Consider the following 16,097-nt stretch of genomic DNA (forward strand, 5'->3'; position numbering starts at 1 on the left):
ACAGCCGGACTTGCGTTGCGCTGCATTCATGTTTTATGATCACCTGCATTTCTCCCTGGACTTGTCCTAAACTACAGCTGACCAGAAGGGAGTTGTAATGCCAAACCTCCCGTTTCAGGGATCGTTGTGACTCCTAACGGTTCTCTCTCCAGGACACTCCCTCACCCAGTTTGTGCGCCACTGTGCCGATCACTTCCTGAACAGTGAACACAAGGAAATCCGGATGGAGGCAGCTCGGACCTGCTCGCGCCTGCTCACCCCCTCCATCCACATGATCAGCGGCCATGTTGTCAGCCAGACCGCTGTGCAGGTTGTCGCGGATGTTCTCAGCAAGCTGTTAGTTGTTGGCATCACCGACCCAGGTAACACATGAAAGAACACAACAGGGGGAGGATGTGGATTCGTTGAACTCAGTTATGCAAGAATCGGCATTTGACTATAGGAAATGTTGCATTTGAGGTTAAGAGTGATGACACTTTTTCTTGTCCCCGTTCCCCCCCGCAGACCCAGACATCCGATACTGTGTGCTGGCATCGCTCGATGAGCGTTTCGACGCTCACCTTGCCCAGGCGGAGAACTTGCAGGCGCTGTTTGTGGCACTAAACGACGAGGTGTTCGAGATCAGAGAGCTGGCCATCTGCACAATCGGACGCCTCAGCAGTATGAACCCTGCCTTTGTCATGCCCTTCCTCCGCAAGATGCTCATCCAGGTAGGAGAGGCTCAACAGCTGGCACACATGGAGTGGCCAGATGCTTTAACAGCTGTAGCACAAGGGACACGTTTTCATCTGTGAACATCATGTCGGGGTTACAGACGGGCCTGTGAAGTCAAAGTTTTATCATTTTATTAAACTCATTCAATTTCCACAGAGGTTATTAATCACATTTTAAGTTTTTTTGGTGTGTGCTTGAAATCATGAAAACTATTCTGTCCCAGACATGTGAGAAATTATATGAATTCTAAAAACTTTTTAATCATCATGCACATATCTGTACATATATGTTCTGCTTGAAAATATCACTTGTATGTCATTTCAATTGGACACCTTTAGATGGCAGCAAAGGCCCTGCTATTGTGCACAGTTTAAGCATCCATAGTATTCCTCTAACCTAGTGAAGGTTTCTTTTTTTTTTTTTTAAAGACACCATTATGTACACCATGCATGAACCTTTGAGGACGTATTCCTCCACACTTATCGCTCTCTGCTGCAGATCCTAACGGAGTTGGAGCACAGTGGCGTCGGCAGGAACAAAGAGCAGAGCGCCCGTATGCTTGGTCATCTGGTCTCCAACGCCCCGCGCCTCATACGGCCGTATATGGAGCCCATCCTCAAGGTACTTCCACTGGTTTCACAGAATTCACACCTAAACGTTTGTTGAGAGTTGCATTGTGGGTACTGTAGGTGCCAGGTTTTGACGAGAAAGAAGAATGTGTGAAATATAAAATTAAAATACAATGTTACAGGGGTGCGATCCAAAGTTTGTGGAGGACTCTTATAATTTCATTTTCTGAAGCTCTTTGAGGATTTTTTAAATGATGGGGATCGCTGGGTTAAGTGACCACGTTGCCTTTTCCGTTTGCAGGCTCTCATCCTCAAGCTGAAAGACACAGACCCCAACCCTGGAGTGGTCATTAGTGTCCTCGCGACCATCGGAGAGTTGGCTCAGGTAAGGCCCGGTGCTTCAATTCCTTGAAGCTGTAAGAGGACACGATTAGCCTGCGTATCATATTAATTCTCCAGCTGCTGCAGATTGAAACCCAGTAAATCTGGAGTGGAATATTTTTTCTTCTTCATTTGTGCACATAATCGCTCACTGACAGAGTTTTAATGCGAGCATTTCTGAGCTTGTCCTTTTCTGAGGTGGAAAGTTCAGAGTAGGTCTCCGCCCATGGATCTGTGCATTACTCCACCCCCGTCCAGGTGATTCGATGGTCCCCACAGAGGAGTCAGGAAAGCACAATTAAAGGCAGACAGACTCTGCAGTTCAGACAGAGTGCAGGAGATTCTCAGGTAGACCAAGAGCTCATGGTTGAGACAGAAGCCCGGCAGCTCAGGAACCAGCACAGGGAGACACGAGAAAATGTAGGGAATACAGACGACAGCCATTAAATGCTTTTGCTTTCAGCCACTATGTGTAGAATTTGAAACTGTTTGATTTTTGGTAACGCGTCGTGGTAATGTCAGAGGCGAGTAAATGTTGCAGCGAAACACTTCCCTCTACCCTATTGAATCTGACCCAAATTAGAGTAAGTTTATTTCAAAGCAACATACAGACAAACGCATCAGAATATTCAAACCAATGCTCATAATTCTACACATAAGGACTATAGTTTGATATATTCAGATTGAAACTGTTCATCCAATGTTATTTTATTGTCAAAAAAATATAAAAATAATGATTCCATCCCTTTTTAGATTTTAGGAAGATCTTAGTGTCATACAATTAGGAAGTGTGGTTGTGATCACTTCACCTGTGCCGACCCTGTCAGGTGAGTGGCCTGGAGATGAGGAAGTGGATGGACGAGCTTTTCCCAATCATCATGGACATGCTGCAGGACTCCTCCTCACTGGCCAAACGACAGGTACGCCAAGAAGATGTGTGGCTGCTTCATCTGGTTCTAATCACTTATTTATTTAGGGGGCTTCGGGGTGCCTGTTTTCAGATTTTTCCGCAGCACATCTCCTAAGTTCTGAAAAATATGTATTTCTTGGGGACAGTAAATTCACGTCTACTTCAGTTTACAAAGTAGGATGTCATTTCTGTAGGTTCATTACTCTAAGTCGCTTTGGATAAAAGCGTCAGCTAAATGACATGTAATGTAATTTCTGGAAACATTTTAAGACGCTCAAGAAAAGCATTTTGAAAGCATTGTGCGGCAGGTATTTCCTGTTTGAAAAGGATTGTGTGCCAGGAGCTCACACAGAGAGGATTAATTAACAAGTAGTAACCATGACACCAATCAGGGACTGAAAGCAGCTGGAATTGCAGGACTGATGGCTGTCAATTTATTTTACACCTGTGGAAATGGAATAAAGTGTACAGCAAGAAAACATGAAAATCAAGATAAAGTAACCGTTGCAGTGTTTGTTAAGTAGTAACAATGCAAAGACGAGTGCATCCCAAACACGATCCTTTTTTGTGCTTTCCACCAGGTGGCGCTGTGGACACTGGGCCAGCAGGTGGCTAGTACAGGTTATGTGGTTGAGCCCTACCGCAAGTACCCCTCCCTTCTAGATGTGCTGCTCAACTTCCTCAAGACGGAACAAAACCAGGGCATCAGGAGAGAGGTATGCCACTTCTTGTCCCATTTTCCCCCACAGTTGCCTCGGTAGCAATGTGAACCCAACAATGTCGTTCAGTGAGTCACCACGAGGCCAGAAACCCTACCTGTCCACTTCTACTGAACAAACACAGGTCTGTTTAGCTGTATTGACCTGACTGGTCAATTATAATCACGTGTATGCAGACACTATGAGGCTATGCACATGTTCCATAGTTTGTATGGAACTTGAGTTGTGATTTAAGTGACAATTGCCAAAGTTTCTTCCCTTGTCTATTACATCTTGTGCGTCTCAGGGAGTGCATTGTCGATGTGTGTGTGTGTGTGTGTCGCATGTGGACATTGGCTCTAGCATTTTTCACCCCTGGATCCATAATCGCACACATCTGAAATCCAGTTGGGCTCATTATCCAATTGTAGTTGCTGGTCGAGGTTGACTGCATGTACTCTGTGCCACAGCATCGGAACAAACGACAACACTTTAACCGCAAGCACTTGTCTTACTTTTGCATGTTGTCGTGTTTTATTAAAGGAACAGTCCCACTGAAAGTCTGCCTTTTTTTAAGTATCGTACATTCAGCTTGTAGCGCCAACAAAATAAAAAAAGTCTCTGCTTCCTGCTGGGAAAGCAGCGAGAAGCTGTGTTCAGTTTGGATTCACAGCACAAACTACCGATTCCAGCGGGGACTCAGAGCTGCACAGATCTTTTTGTTTTTGCATGTCTATTCATTCCCTATGAACCCATGTATACACCAATATTAATAGTGTTATACTATTTATAGTATTTGATTCCTGCGCACACAATAGTTTCCAAATTGTGTGATCCACACATTTCCAATAACCGCGGAGCGTTGTAAAGTCTAAAAGTAAAAATGTTTTGGAAAAAGATACTTTTTTGTTGCTTTTTTTCTTTTTTTCTTCCGAACTAAATATTCTGCTTCAATCCATATTCGTTGGCGTTTAGCCTTTCAAAAACAACATTTTCACATCGGTTGATAAACTGGTGGGTGGTCTAGCAGCAATCCAACTGCACCGTTAATTACATTTTTATAACCCCAATAGCAAGAACCAGTTTTTTAAAGATTTATTTAGGGTCATGACTTTGATCGCCTTGTTGAGGCTTTTCTCTGCTGTTCGACTTGTGTTCCAGTGGAGAGGTAACACCGTTCAGTGGGCGCTTGCTAACTGTGCTGTGTCCCAACAGGCTATCCGTGTACTGGGTCTCCTCGGAGCTCTGGACCCCTACAAGCACAAGGTGAACATCGGCATGATCGACCAGTCCCGAGACGCCTCCGCCGTCAGTCTCTCTGAGTCCAAGTCCAGTCAGGACTCAGGTAGGCCACAATAACTAATCACAAATCATTTCTGCAACAGCTGGAAAAACCTCTAAATCAACAGGAACCCTTTTCATAATCCCACTGTGCGGGTCCATCCATCGGGGACGTTGGTGTTGTTGTTTTAATCACATCTGTGTGAGCCTGATGGATCGTATTCTAAAGGCTTCGTGTATAGATCGTCATGGAATTTGTGCTGATTTTCTTTTTTCAGTCTGCAGGGTAGAGCTTTTTGGTTCACATTTTATAGCCATTATACTGCAGTTCCTGTGTTTTAGTATTTTTGAATAGGAGTGATGTTTCCTCTAAGACATGAAGGATTTACTGCATACCCTTCTGACACCCTTTCATCTCCCAACCTCTCTAGAGCCACCCGTCGAGGTGGTCCGATGTGTTTGGAAACATAATGTACATAAAGCATCTCTACATAAATATAAATCAGGTCCAACCATCTGGCAGCAGGCGGCTTAAAACACTTCTTAGAGACAAGTGAGGCTTAGTCAGGTGACTTATTGGAGCAAACGGCTCCGGTTTTAAAGGTCAGGCAGTTAGCATTTTGGAAGATGCATGTAAATGTCATTTTTGAAAAGCCATCGGGGACGTAAAACACGGCATTTTGCATTTGTCATAAATTAACGGTTCTCGTGCATGTATTTCCGATTTGTCCCAAATTTCTTTTTGTCATATTCATGAACAATTTAGGGATTTAAACCGCTGAAAAGGAAACAGGGTCCAGGATTACACCTTTTGGTAAAGCAGCTGGTCATAGTGATACGAGATGTTTTATGCTTCACTCAATTGAACAATATTAAATTGTGGGACCATTTGTGCAGGACGGGTGGGACCTTGAATACAAGTTGAATGCACACAGATTCTCCCTCTCGTTAGCAACAAGTCCGTGCAGCAGAAAGAACACACCGTTGCAATTATTCTTTGGTCTGAATATGATTTCGGATAGGATCTGATTTCACCCTCAATTACTTGAATTGCTGAATCTGACTCACAAAACCAACGTCTGACTAAAAACACGCATGATCATCCGCTGCTAGATATAGAGGACAGAGACGTGATATGTCGACACACTCGAAGACAAAACACTATTTCTTTCTTTTTTTTTTTTTTTTAGAGGTCTCGCACCTGCATTTGAAAAGTCAACAGCAGCTTTGGCTTTTTGAGATTTGTTGGATCCTCCTCGCTCTTCAGGATCCGATTTCTGGCTTCTGATCGACGTCCAACCAAAACCTCCAGTTGAGTTGGTCGTGCCAGTTTAGAGGGAGACGTAACCGCGACAACTGGATTGGGACTTTTGTGACCCACTTTTGCATCCGTTTAATAGAGTTAATGATATACATCACTTTTTATACGTGTGAGAATGGATACTCAAGCGAAAAGCAAATTTTACACAGTGGGCCAACGGTGGAATGATAATTTCTGGCTCCGTCACGTGATGCCATTGGGGCCCAAATAATACTTTCTTACATTAGGAAGGAGACGTCTATAATTCAGAGGATCATTTAAAAAAAAATGTTGTTGAGATGAATCAACTTTGAGCTTTTATTCAAAATCTATAAAATCCTAAAAGTTGTAAAATGAACTATCATCCGAACCGAGAGTTATTTTGCTTCCTCTTTTCATGCGAATGAGCCCGCGCACAAGAGTCGACTGAAGGCTGGGAGGCGGGGTCAAGGGAAGCGCTAGCAGGCTCGCCATTGGACCCATGGATAGGTGGAAGATCGTCTATTTTTATACTCTGCAGTCAAACCCTTTTCTGCTAAGCCGACGCAGCCGGCTCTGTATCCGTATTGTATTTCTCAGAAGCGGTAACAGCCTTCTGCCGGGAGCCCAATGGGCTGCGTCGTTCTTTGGCTTTCCGCCATATGAAATAAATAATATAACACACTTGTGATTTTAGTCTTTTTTAGTCTTATTATTATGAATGTTGACCCAATTTGAAAGGTACTGCCGCAACTTAAAGGCCGTTATCCTCTTTAAAAAAATTACAACAATGACTATGGACACAAATGGTCATTTCAGGGCTCTCCACTCGTCTGTGTCTCAGAATGGGATCTTGGACAATATAGTAATAGTTTTTCCAGTTTGTCTGAAAATGGCCGGTGACTGGAAGCGGAGGCTGTGTATGTGGGCGGAGTTGTCAGGGTGGTTGTCTGGAGCTCCAGTGATACTTATCAGCATGCTTTTCGTTACGTGGGAGGTCACCGGCGAGGCCAGGGTGATAAAACTTGATGAAATGGTGCGTATGCCCTCTTAACAATTTGCTGTATTTACATCTGTTATTATGGCTAGGAAACTGTTCAGTTCTTTTTCCTTTCCCCCCCCCCCCCGCTGAAACCTGAATTACTGCTGAGCTGCTGCCTGTTTGTGGGCTGTAAAGATGCACATGTGTTGCCATCTATCAACGCCATTATTCTGGACTTGGTGAAGGCCGGAATAATAAAAGATCCAGCACATACCCTCTTTAGCCTGGGAGCCCTGTGCCAATCTGTTTTGTCTACGGTCGAGTCTTCAGGGGGACAACTGGAGCAGCTGAAACTGTACTCCTGCAGACGGTGAAACGCTAAATACCAGAGATCTGTATTCTCAGATGCCTCCTAAAACCTAATAGCTCTGCATAGATAAATGGTCAGACTGACCCCATTTGCATTGCCTGTCACAAAAAAAAAAAGAAGCCATTAATAAACCTAGTGAGTTTCAGAATGGAATATGCATTATAAATGTTAAATAGACCACCGCTGTTGCTTGGTTTCTTTTAAGAAATGCATAAAACCGTGCTCTCTAATTTTGGGCACGACTGCTGAAAAACCATGTGGCTCCTTTTTTCTTTTTTCTGATTCTCCTGTACTTAAAGGTGATTCTGAAGTGGCTTATCACACATGGCAGCAATCACACAAATACCCTCAAAGTGAGAATTACTGGGTGTTCAGACCAAATGGCACGGTTTGAAAGAGACGCACCGGGCGGAGACCTTTTTAAAAATGCAATCGAACAGAATGGTTGCGTTTCCTGTCATCTTATCTTCTGCTTTGACGATTGCAAGGCGAGCAGACGCACGACTCCGGAATCAGGAATGTGAGCTTGCACTGAAGTGCAGTAGCGGTAGCGAATGGGGCTTCATTTTCTCCACGCAATGCTAACCTGAACTCGGCCTTCGCCCTGCGATTAACGTTAATTTCATGCTGCACGGAGCAGCATGAGTTTTTCTTTACCTTTCTTTGTAATGTGCACGCTTATCCTGTTCTCAGTGTAATTACATTTGTCCCGAAACGTATAACCGTGTGAAACGACACAAAGTTTATGTTGGCAGAAAAAAAGACCAAAATAAAAAGACAACATCCTATTCAACAACATCAGAACTCTCTTCTACCGTCAGCCGATTATTGTTGTCTTACTTCACAGCCAGCGCCAGAAGTACTGTCAGCTGTATTTAGAGTGAAGGAGGAGGTGTTGATTTGGATGGTGTGGGGGTGAGAGGGGCGGGACGATTGTTATGCCATAAATCACCGTTGAAATACTCTTGCACACTGGAGAGTTATTGCCTGACTAATAGTCTCATAACGCCATCGCCTTCTGTCCTACATAGTCACAAGGGTTGGGTGGGATGAAGTTATAGTTGGAGTTAGATTCATACTCATAAGCTAATAACTCATGAGCTCAAGTACTCGTGATTGTGGAAAAAATCTAGAAGTAGTTTAGTCTAGAAGTAGCTTTTTTCTTCTGAAGAATTGAGCTGGAAGTGTTGTTTTACCTTCTGACTGACACCACGGCTTCACATATTGAGTTAAAGTTTTTCCCCCCACCACCGAAATGCAAACCACTATTTATTTTAATACAGGGCTACGTTAAAGTTGTTATGGTTTTCAAAGTTTGTTCAAGGATTTTGTAATCTAACAAAAAGCAGGAAAACTGGTGTTTTATATCGTGAAAGACTTAATGCAGGTATTTCATCTATAACGCATATTATTATTTATGTTCTCTAATCCAGGCACCAGTTGATTGATTTGATTGAGATCTGTAACCGTATCACTTTTGGATAACGCTGTGGCTCGTGTTGAGCACTGGCGCCTCATCCAGGAAGGTTGGAGAGCATTGTGGGCAAATGAGACGAAGGAGCACTTGGACTTATATTGCAGCCAGAACGCCTCCTCAGGTGATTGACAAAGTAGGAACACTTGGTTGTTTGTGACTTTGTCCCATTTACAAGGACCACACGGATGCATCTGTAAATACATCTGAGCAGAGCGCGATGCAGGTGGCATCAAAGGTCACGTCAGGTGTGTCCGTATTAAAAGTTGAGCTAAAGAAGCGGCCATTCTCCGCTGTATTTGGAGCAAAACCTTCGGAACAAACGTCCTTAAAGAATTGGGACGCAGCTCCTGCCCCTCGTCCAGTGCATGCTGGGATACGCTGTGGATGGACAAGATATTTCTTTGTCCGGTTAGGACCAGGAAGTGCCATGATTTCAAATGATGTCAATTTCATAATACGTGCTACTTGTTTCAGTTGGCGGACAATGTTTTATTCACGGTTTTAGTTATTCCAGAAGAAAGAAAAAAACAACAACATAGCTACGACTTTTGTTTCATTGTGCAAATCTCGCCCTGTGCTCCTCCTTACAGCGGACTACAGCACCAGTGAGATGCTGGTGAACATGGGCAACCTGCCCTTGGACGAGTTTTACCCGGCCGTGGCAATCGTCACTCTGATGCGCATCCTGAGGGACCCTTCACTCTCCAACCACCACACCATGGTGGTCCAGGCCGTCACCTTCATCTTCAAGTCTCTGGGCCTCAAGTGTGTCCAGTTTCTGCCGCAGGTCATGCCCACTTTCCTCAATGTGATCCGGGTCTGCGACGCCAGCATCCGAGAGGTAGGAGAGGAGGCTTTCTGGTCGTCTGTTTACCTCTGGTTCTCATCATGAGCGAGTCCCTTACTCTCCCCCCCCCCCCCCTTCCTCTTATGTGCCCTTTTTGCTCTCCAGTTCCTCTTCCAGCAGATGGGAATGGTGGTGTGCTTTGTGAAGGTCCACATCCGCCCGTACATGGACGACATCTTCACCCTCATCAGAGTGAGTAACTGTGTCAACCGGAGCCCCCGGAGCCCCTCAACTGATCAGAGCCGCCCCGTGTTTTCCTGTGAGGCAGGCAAACAGCTGCAAACTCTTAATTGCACTCAGTAATGCTCTCCGCCAGCCTCATCGGGAGCGACGTGTTCAGGCCCCCGAGATGAAGTCTAGCCCCGCGTCCCACGGCAGTCCACGTCGTGTGTGGAGTGGCACCAATCAACAAGATTAAAGAGGCTCATTGTTTAGAATAACAGCAGATCAGACATTCTTGACATTCACCCGTTATCCCACGAGCTGGAACCACCGCTGAAGCCATAGCCCCCGCACTTGCACAAACACACTTGTCAATCACATAATCATATAGCAAGGCACAAAAATATCATATGACTGACTGGCTTTGTCCCGGAATCTTGGTAACACTGTTACCAGCACATTTCTCTTGCAATGGCGGTAACTCCTCCTGCAGAAAAAGTAATTGAGAGAACTGGACCGCTGCGCCTCAAGTCCCTCTGAGTTAATAAACGGCGAGTGAAACAAAGAATCTATTCATTTTTTGCTCACGCATCCAGATGAGGAGGCTGGAATAGCCATTCAGGATGTACACTCACTCGCTCCCGAGTCAGCTGCCACAGGCAGGGAAAGCAGGAAGTTGGGGGCTGCTCGAGACCTCTGGCCGCTGCCGAAACACCTCCGCCAGATCTCACAGCTGAAGCCCGTTGACTGATTGACGCATTGCGTGACTTCGAGTCCGCCACCTTTACTCCAATCGCGATTATCTCGAATGGACACAGTGTGCCGTGCCGAGATTCCCCCCCCCAACACAGACTTGATGTCAGTCCCAGGTGACGGGAAACCGTCTCGGTTCCTCGGCATCGAAGTATCGTGACACTCCCGCTCTGCCTCTGGCGCGCGAACGCGTCGACCGTCCAGGGGGAAGGAAGTCTGTCCAAAAACGTCTCTGTCACACTCAGATCATTGATGGAAAATCACATTTTGACCCAATTCTTCAGCACCACACAAACACCACGCGAGAGCAAGGTGGATGAGGTAGTGCTTTGTACTAAGTGCTTTGGATGTACTCTCCGAATATTAAAAATGTATATTCAGAACTCGCATGAATTGAGGTCACTCTTATTTCGACATATAACTCACTACAGCCCCATCTGTCTATTAGCTCAGATAGTATTAGTTTTGTATTTTTTTTTTTTTTTAGATCACACTGTACATTTGTGGAGAATTCTGATTCCAGGATTCTCGACAGCCTAACTAACCTAATAGTATTTACTTGTATATATTTAATTTCTTTATTGGACATTTGCCTGATAGTATTGATAGTATTCCTGTTGGAGCTGTATAGTCGCAGAATGCCTTTTTGCTTGTGTGCGATACAAAGCAAAGACAGTATTCCTTAGTTTAGCGTTGTTTTTGAAGAAGTATTTCATATCATGTTGTTCTAATTCATGCCAACACCTTCTGTTCTGTCCTGTAGGAGTACTGGACTCCAAACAACCCCATGCAGAACACCATCATCCTTCTGATCGAGCAGATTGTGGTGGCACTGGGTGGAGAGTTCAAGCTCTACCTGCCTCAGCTCATCCCCCACATGTTGCGTGTCTTCATGCACGACAACAGCACCGGGCGCAGTGTTACCATCAAGGTCAGTGCCATGCGGGGTTCTTAGAGTAAAGGTGGCCTCTGAGCCTTTCTTTCATTTTCTTTCTGTTATTTTATGAAACATTGATGACATTGGTATGCACCGTACTTTATTGTCAAGTTTGACCTATACGTTCTATTTTGACCTGTTGTACGTTCTACTTTGTTCTATCAGATAAATTCTAAATGTTGCTCTTTCTTTTAAACGGACGACCTCTGAGTGAGCCAAAGGTCCCGAAAGATACACACATGTTTTCTTTCATGTTCTTCCCGTGATCTTGAACAGAAATAAATATTGATATTGTAGAAGTTACAGGAAAGTAGAGACAACCAACTTCCATCTTTGGATTAAATACTAAAAACGTAAATAAATTACCCACAATTCATAGCATTGTGACTTTAAACACGCAGACGTGGAAAAAAAAAAGGTAAACAAAGATGGTGGAACATGGGCGTTCAGCCGGGCATATTACATTTACACAAAATACATGAAATCAAAAACAAGTAAATGGATTATTTTTAAATGACCTCATCTCGTGAGGAAAGAGCCAGGGAGATGTCCAAATCGGGAAGTAAAAAGTATAAAATTGTACACGATTATCTTTTTTGCGTTGTCATGGTAACGTGATATATTGCAGCAAAGTGCTGTCCCATTCAGATTTACACCATGACATGCCCTTTGCTAAAATACAACTTGACAAATATGAGGGCCGCTGCTGTTGGTATGCTAGATCCAGCGGTGTGTTTTTACAACACGAACCACACCATTCCCCCCTCCCCTCCCCCATGCTTTTAGCCACAACACGGGCGGATTTCGGTCCGTCGAATCCTCCCAGCAGAACAAACCCTGTGTGTAAGCAAGAGGAAAGGAATCACTGATTCATTTAGATATAGAAATTAAAAGGTAGCTGTAACAGAAAGTTAAAAAGTTCAGCTTTAATGGCCATAATTGATCATGCCAGTGAAACAATAATATGCATCACTGCGTTATGTTATTTTTAAACTTTTTTTCTTTTTTGATGGCTGGACTGATAGATGAAGAACGTGTGTCATAAATCATAAAAGTAGAGAAAGTGCACTAATGATATTGGAAAGCCCACATGTCATATTTGAGTTGTCGTTTGAGTAGATAACGTAAGTGTGTGTGTGTGTGTGTGTGTGTTTAAAGTGCTTCCATCACTCCACGCTCTCAGAAGGCACAGGAGCTCAGCCCACAGTTGACTTATTGGGGTGCTGTTTTTTTGTTCTGCGGCTTCATTCAATATCCATCAAAACCATTCAGGCCTCAAGCCGTTCACTTGCAACACAGCAGGTCAAAGACGGCATAGACCTGTAGCTTACACACTCCTGTTTCAGCGGCTGCTGACATCATTTGTCTGGGTTCTCTCGGAACCCCTAAATCATGGTCTGGGCACAGCCCACAAAGGTAGAACCACAAGAAGCGCGGCCACCGAGCGCGCTCTGCTGCTGTTTTGTCTCCAGAGTCTGCAGTGTAACCCAGCAGCCCACGGTCTGGATAGTCTATAACTCAGGCCTGGGTCCTGGACCTCAATCTTAAGCACAGGATGGGGGTTCACAAAATGTGGATGCGAGAATCGGGTTACCCTCGAGTCCAAAGGAGAAGAAAAGAAAAACATACCTCCATCATTTCAAGGGGGCCTGGCTACCCCGAACCCCCTAACACGCACACCTCCACACCTCGGCTTCCTGCTGTCTCGCCGTGCGTCACTCGGGGGACAGAGCAGAAGTGGTCATGGTGGGCGGTGGGGGCTGGGTTTGCTTCAACATACGTCACCCTTCAAAGACCATCTAACCGCACACACTCCTCACACACATGCTCCACATAACATGATGTAACCATCGGATGAAACTACAGGAGCCTTTTCTAGAAAGAAAAGCAAAGAAAATAATCGCAGTCGGTGTTAATTATTCTAATAATTCTTCCGCAACCGAGCACTGCTACCTTAGTGATCCCCCTTCATAAATTCATAACTTAATATTCATCTATGAATTCATATTGCTTATTGCAGGCTGCCCTGTGCAAGTTGGGTCTCACAAAATCTGGTTTGAAAATCATGCGATATGAACACATAACAAAAGAATCCACAAATAACTAACTGGATGCAATCAACTAATCTATCTAATAGAAGAACAGTGAAAACATTGGCAAGAAAAAAAAAAGAAGAAATTGGAAGGAAAAGCTTTTCATTCCAACTTTTTTAGATACACATGGGACTGTAACGCGGATGTGATCAGAGCCTCTTTGTGAATACTTTGACATATGAGGAACAAAAAACTATATTATATTCTAACAGTTTGAGAGGAGTTAAAAAAAACAAAAAAACAAAATGGTATTCGTGAAATTGACGTCTTATGCTTTGATGCCGTCTGAGTGTGTCCAACATGGTGCAATGGTGTGTCTAAAAAAACATTTATAAATCTGCAGATTCTGTTATGCATAACGCTTCAGTTTCAGTGTGTGCTCTCTTTTTACGCAGATGCTCAACGCCATCCAGCTGTTTGGTGCCAACCTGGACGACTACCTGCACTTGCTGCTGCCTCCCATCGTCAAGCTGTTTGATGCCTCCGACGTGACCCTGCAGGCCCGCAAGTCAGTACGCCACATGGCCGTCCCTGCGTCAATGTCGTCTGTTTTCAATTGAGTGAGATGTTCAAAATTAATCTGATTTTGAACGTGTCTACAAACTCGCGCCAAAGAAATGTGTGTGGGGGGTGGGGGGGGGTAAAGAAAGAAGAACAGGGTTTCCCGTTTACCTTTTTTTTTTTTTACAGCGTCACATTTCTATTTGCACTTGTGTGTCTCTGGTCTCTCTGTCGCTGCTACTGGGAGAGTGAAGCTGAGCGTTTATTTGTGTGTGTTTTATCTGTTTTTCCCCTCTGTGCGGCCCAGGGTTGCCTTGGAGACACTGGACCGGCTGACTGAGTCCCTGGACTTCACCGACTACGCCTCACGCATCATCCACCCGATTGTTCGGACACTTGACAGCACGCCCGAGCTGCGCGCCACCTCCATGGACACCCTGTCCTCGCTCGTGTTCCAGTTGGGGAAGAAGGTAGCTGCAGTTGTCCCCAGGGGGGCTCCCATTGAGATCAATTAGACTGTTCTTCAAAAGACTATTTCCAGCCTCCCCGCTGCTGTGCTTCACATGAACGGTGCTTCGGTAAACCCTCCACCATCGCACCAGTCTTAATTACCGGTACTTCCTGGCAGACTGCTGATGTCATTGACCATTTGGCGGCAGGGGGGGTTGGTGTTTATGAGGCTGGGTGAGGTCATGTTTACCTCTCCCCCCGAGCCATCCCCTCCCTTATCCCTCTACCCTCCTATGGTTTTCGGGCCTAACCTCCGAAGCACCAGCCCACGTGCTGCCTCGTCTGGCAGCCAAAACGTGCAGGGGACGCTTTTGATCTGAGACTCGAGACAAGTGCAAGATTTTCAGTTATTTGGCTTCTGGTGTCAGGGAGGGGACAAGCTAGCCAGATCAAACCACATAATCATATGTACACCCTTTTATTTAGTCTCCTTCTTTATCCTCTCCGTTCTCAGTACCAGATCTTCATACCCATGGTGAACAAAGTGATGCTGAAGCACAGGATCAACCACCAGCGCTATGACATCCTCATATGTCGCATCGTTAAGGTGAGTCTCCCCCAATATATCCGGGTTGTTTTCTCAAAAAACATTAGAACCCTCACCGAGTAACTGCACATGGTGAAGCAATAAATTACAAAATCATCACCGTGCTTTGTTTATCAACAGTTCAAGGAAATGCACTTCTACATTCATAAGACATGTTTTGAGGCCTCACTCAACAAGTTTGTCTGTGGGTGGGCTGTGTGTGTGTGTGTGTGTGTTTGGCTGTGTGTGTGTGTGTGTCTCTACATTATAGGGCTACACTCTGGCTGAGGAGGAAGAGGACCCTCTAATCTTCCAACATCGCCAGCTTCGTGGTAACCAAGGCGATGCTCTGGTCAGCGGGCCGGTGGAGGCGGGGCCTATGAAGAAGCTTCACGTTAGCACCACTGCACTCCAGAAGGTCAGAAGGGGGATAATTGACAATTTGTGCTTTCATAGTGAAGGGTAACACATGCAGGTCCGGTGTTGATTTCAGTGGTTGTGTACAGGAAACAGCCGACTGTTTACCCGTAGTGATGACATGGTACCAACAGAGCAGTGATGAATTAAAGGGAAACACCTGCCCAAATGAGCGGAGAAGCACAATGAACTCAGGTGCTCCCAGTCAGGTCACATGGGGTCTCCGAATGCTTCAATGAATATGAAAGTGATGTGAATCATATGCTGTGGCCTTCACAGTCGTTTTCATTCTTTGGAACGTCTTACCACACGTAGTAAAAAAAATGATTTATGTGTCCATCTCAGCCAGATGAGAGAGAGAGATATACACACACACACACACACACACACACACACACACACACACACACACACACAGACACGCAAACGTTACCTGTGACACTTGGGTCTGGGGAAACTGTGCTGCTCCCACGTAGTTCCCAGTGAATGCTGAAATGGAAGATGTCTGTCTTTCCACAGGCTTGGGGTGCGGCCAGGAAGGTGTCCAAAGATGATTGGCTTGAGTGGCTGAGACGCTTGAGTGTGGTCCTGCTCAAGGAGTCGTCTTCTCCAGCCCTGCGATCATGCTGGTCTCTTGCCCAAACCTACATCCCTCTCGCCAGGTCGGGTCTACCTCTCTAGCTCGCTTCC

General features: G+C 45.1%; 1 protein-coding gene across 3 annotated transcripts in view; it reads left to right on the top strand.

Annotated features, from left to right (window-relative positions):
* mtor (mechanistic target of rapamycin kinase) overlaps positions 1–16,097 on the top strand; it is a 73,887-nt gene that overhangs the window by 6,348 nt on the left and 51,442 nt on the right. For all 3 annotated transcript variants that reach the window (XM_034536616.1, XM_034536617.1, XM_034536615.1), the window contains 15 exons: positions 153–362; positions 505–710; positions 1,213–1,335; positions 1,585–1,668; positions 2,492–2,584; positions 3,156–3,290; positions 4,488–4,617; positions 9,252–9,502; positions 9,614–9,700; positions 11,187–11,354; positions 13,849–13,961; positions 14,262–14,424; positions 14,919–15,011; positions 15,262–15,408; positions 15,927–16,069. In XM_034536616.1, the coding sequence (XP_034392507.1) occupies positions 153–362; positions 505–710; positions 1,213–1,335; positions 1,585–1,668; positions 2,492–2,584; positions 3,156–3,290; positions 4,488–4,617; positions 9,252–9,502; positions 9,614–9,700; positions 11,187–11,354; positions 13,849–13,961; positions 14,262–14,424; positions 14,919–15,011; positions 15,262–15,408; positions 15,927–16,069 (2,146 nt within the window). The remainder of the gene's footprint in view (positions 1–152; positions 363–504; positions 711–1,212; positions 1,336–1,584; positions 1,669–2,491; positions 2,585–3,155; positions 3,291–4,487; positions 4,618–9,251; positions 9,503–9,613; positions 9,701–11,186; positions 11,355–13,848; positions 13,962–14,261; positions 14,425–14,918; positions 15,012–15,261; positions 15,409–15,926; positions 16,070–16,097) is intronic.

This window comes from Cyclopterus lumpus, chromosome 7, assembly GCF_009769545.1.
Source record: "Cyclopterus lumpus isolate fCycLum1 chromosome 7, fCycLum1.pri, whole genome shotgun sequence".
Lineage (NCBI taxonomy): Eukaryota > Metazoa > Chordata > Actinopteri > Perciformes > Cyclopteridae > Cyclopterus > Cyclopterus lumpus.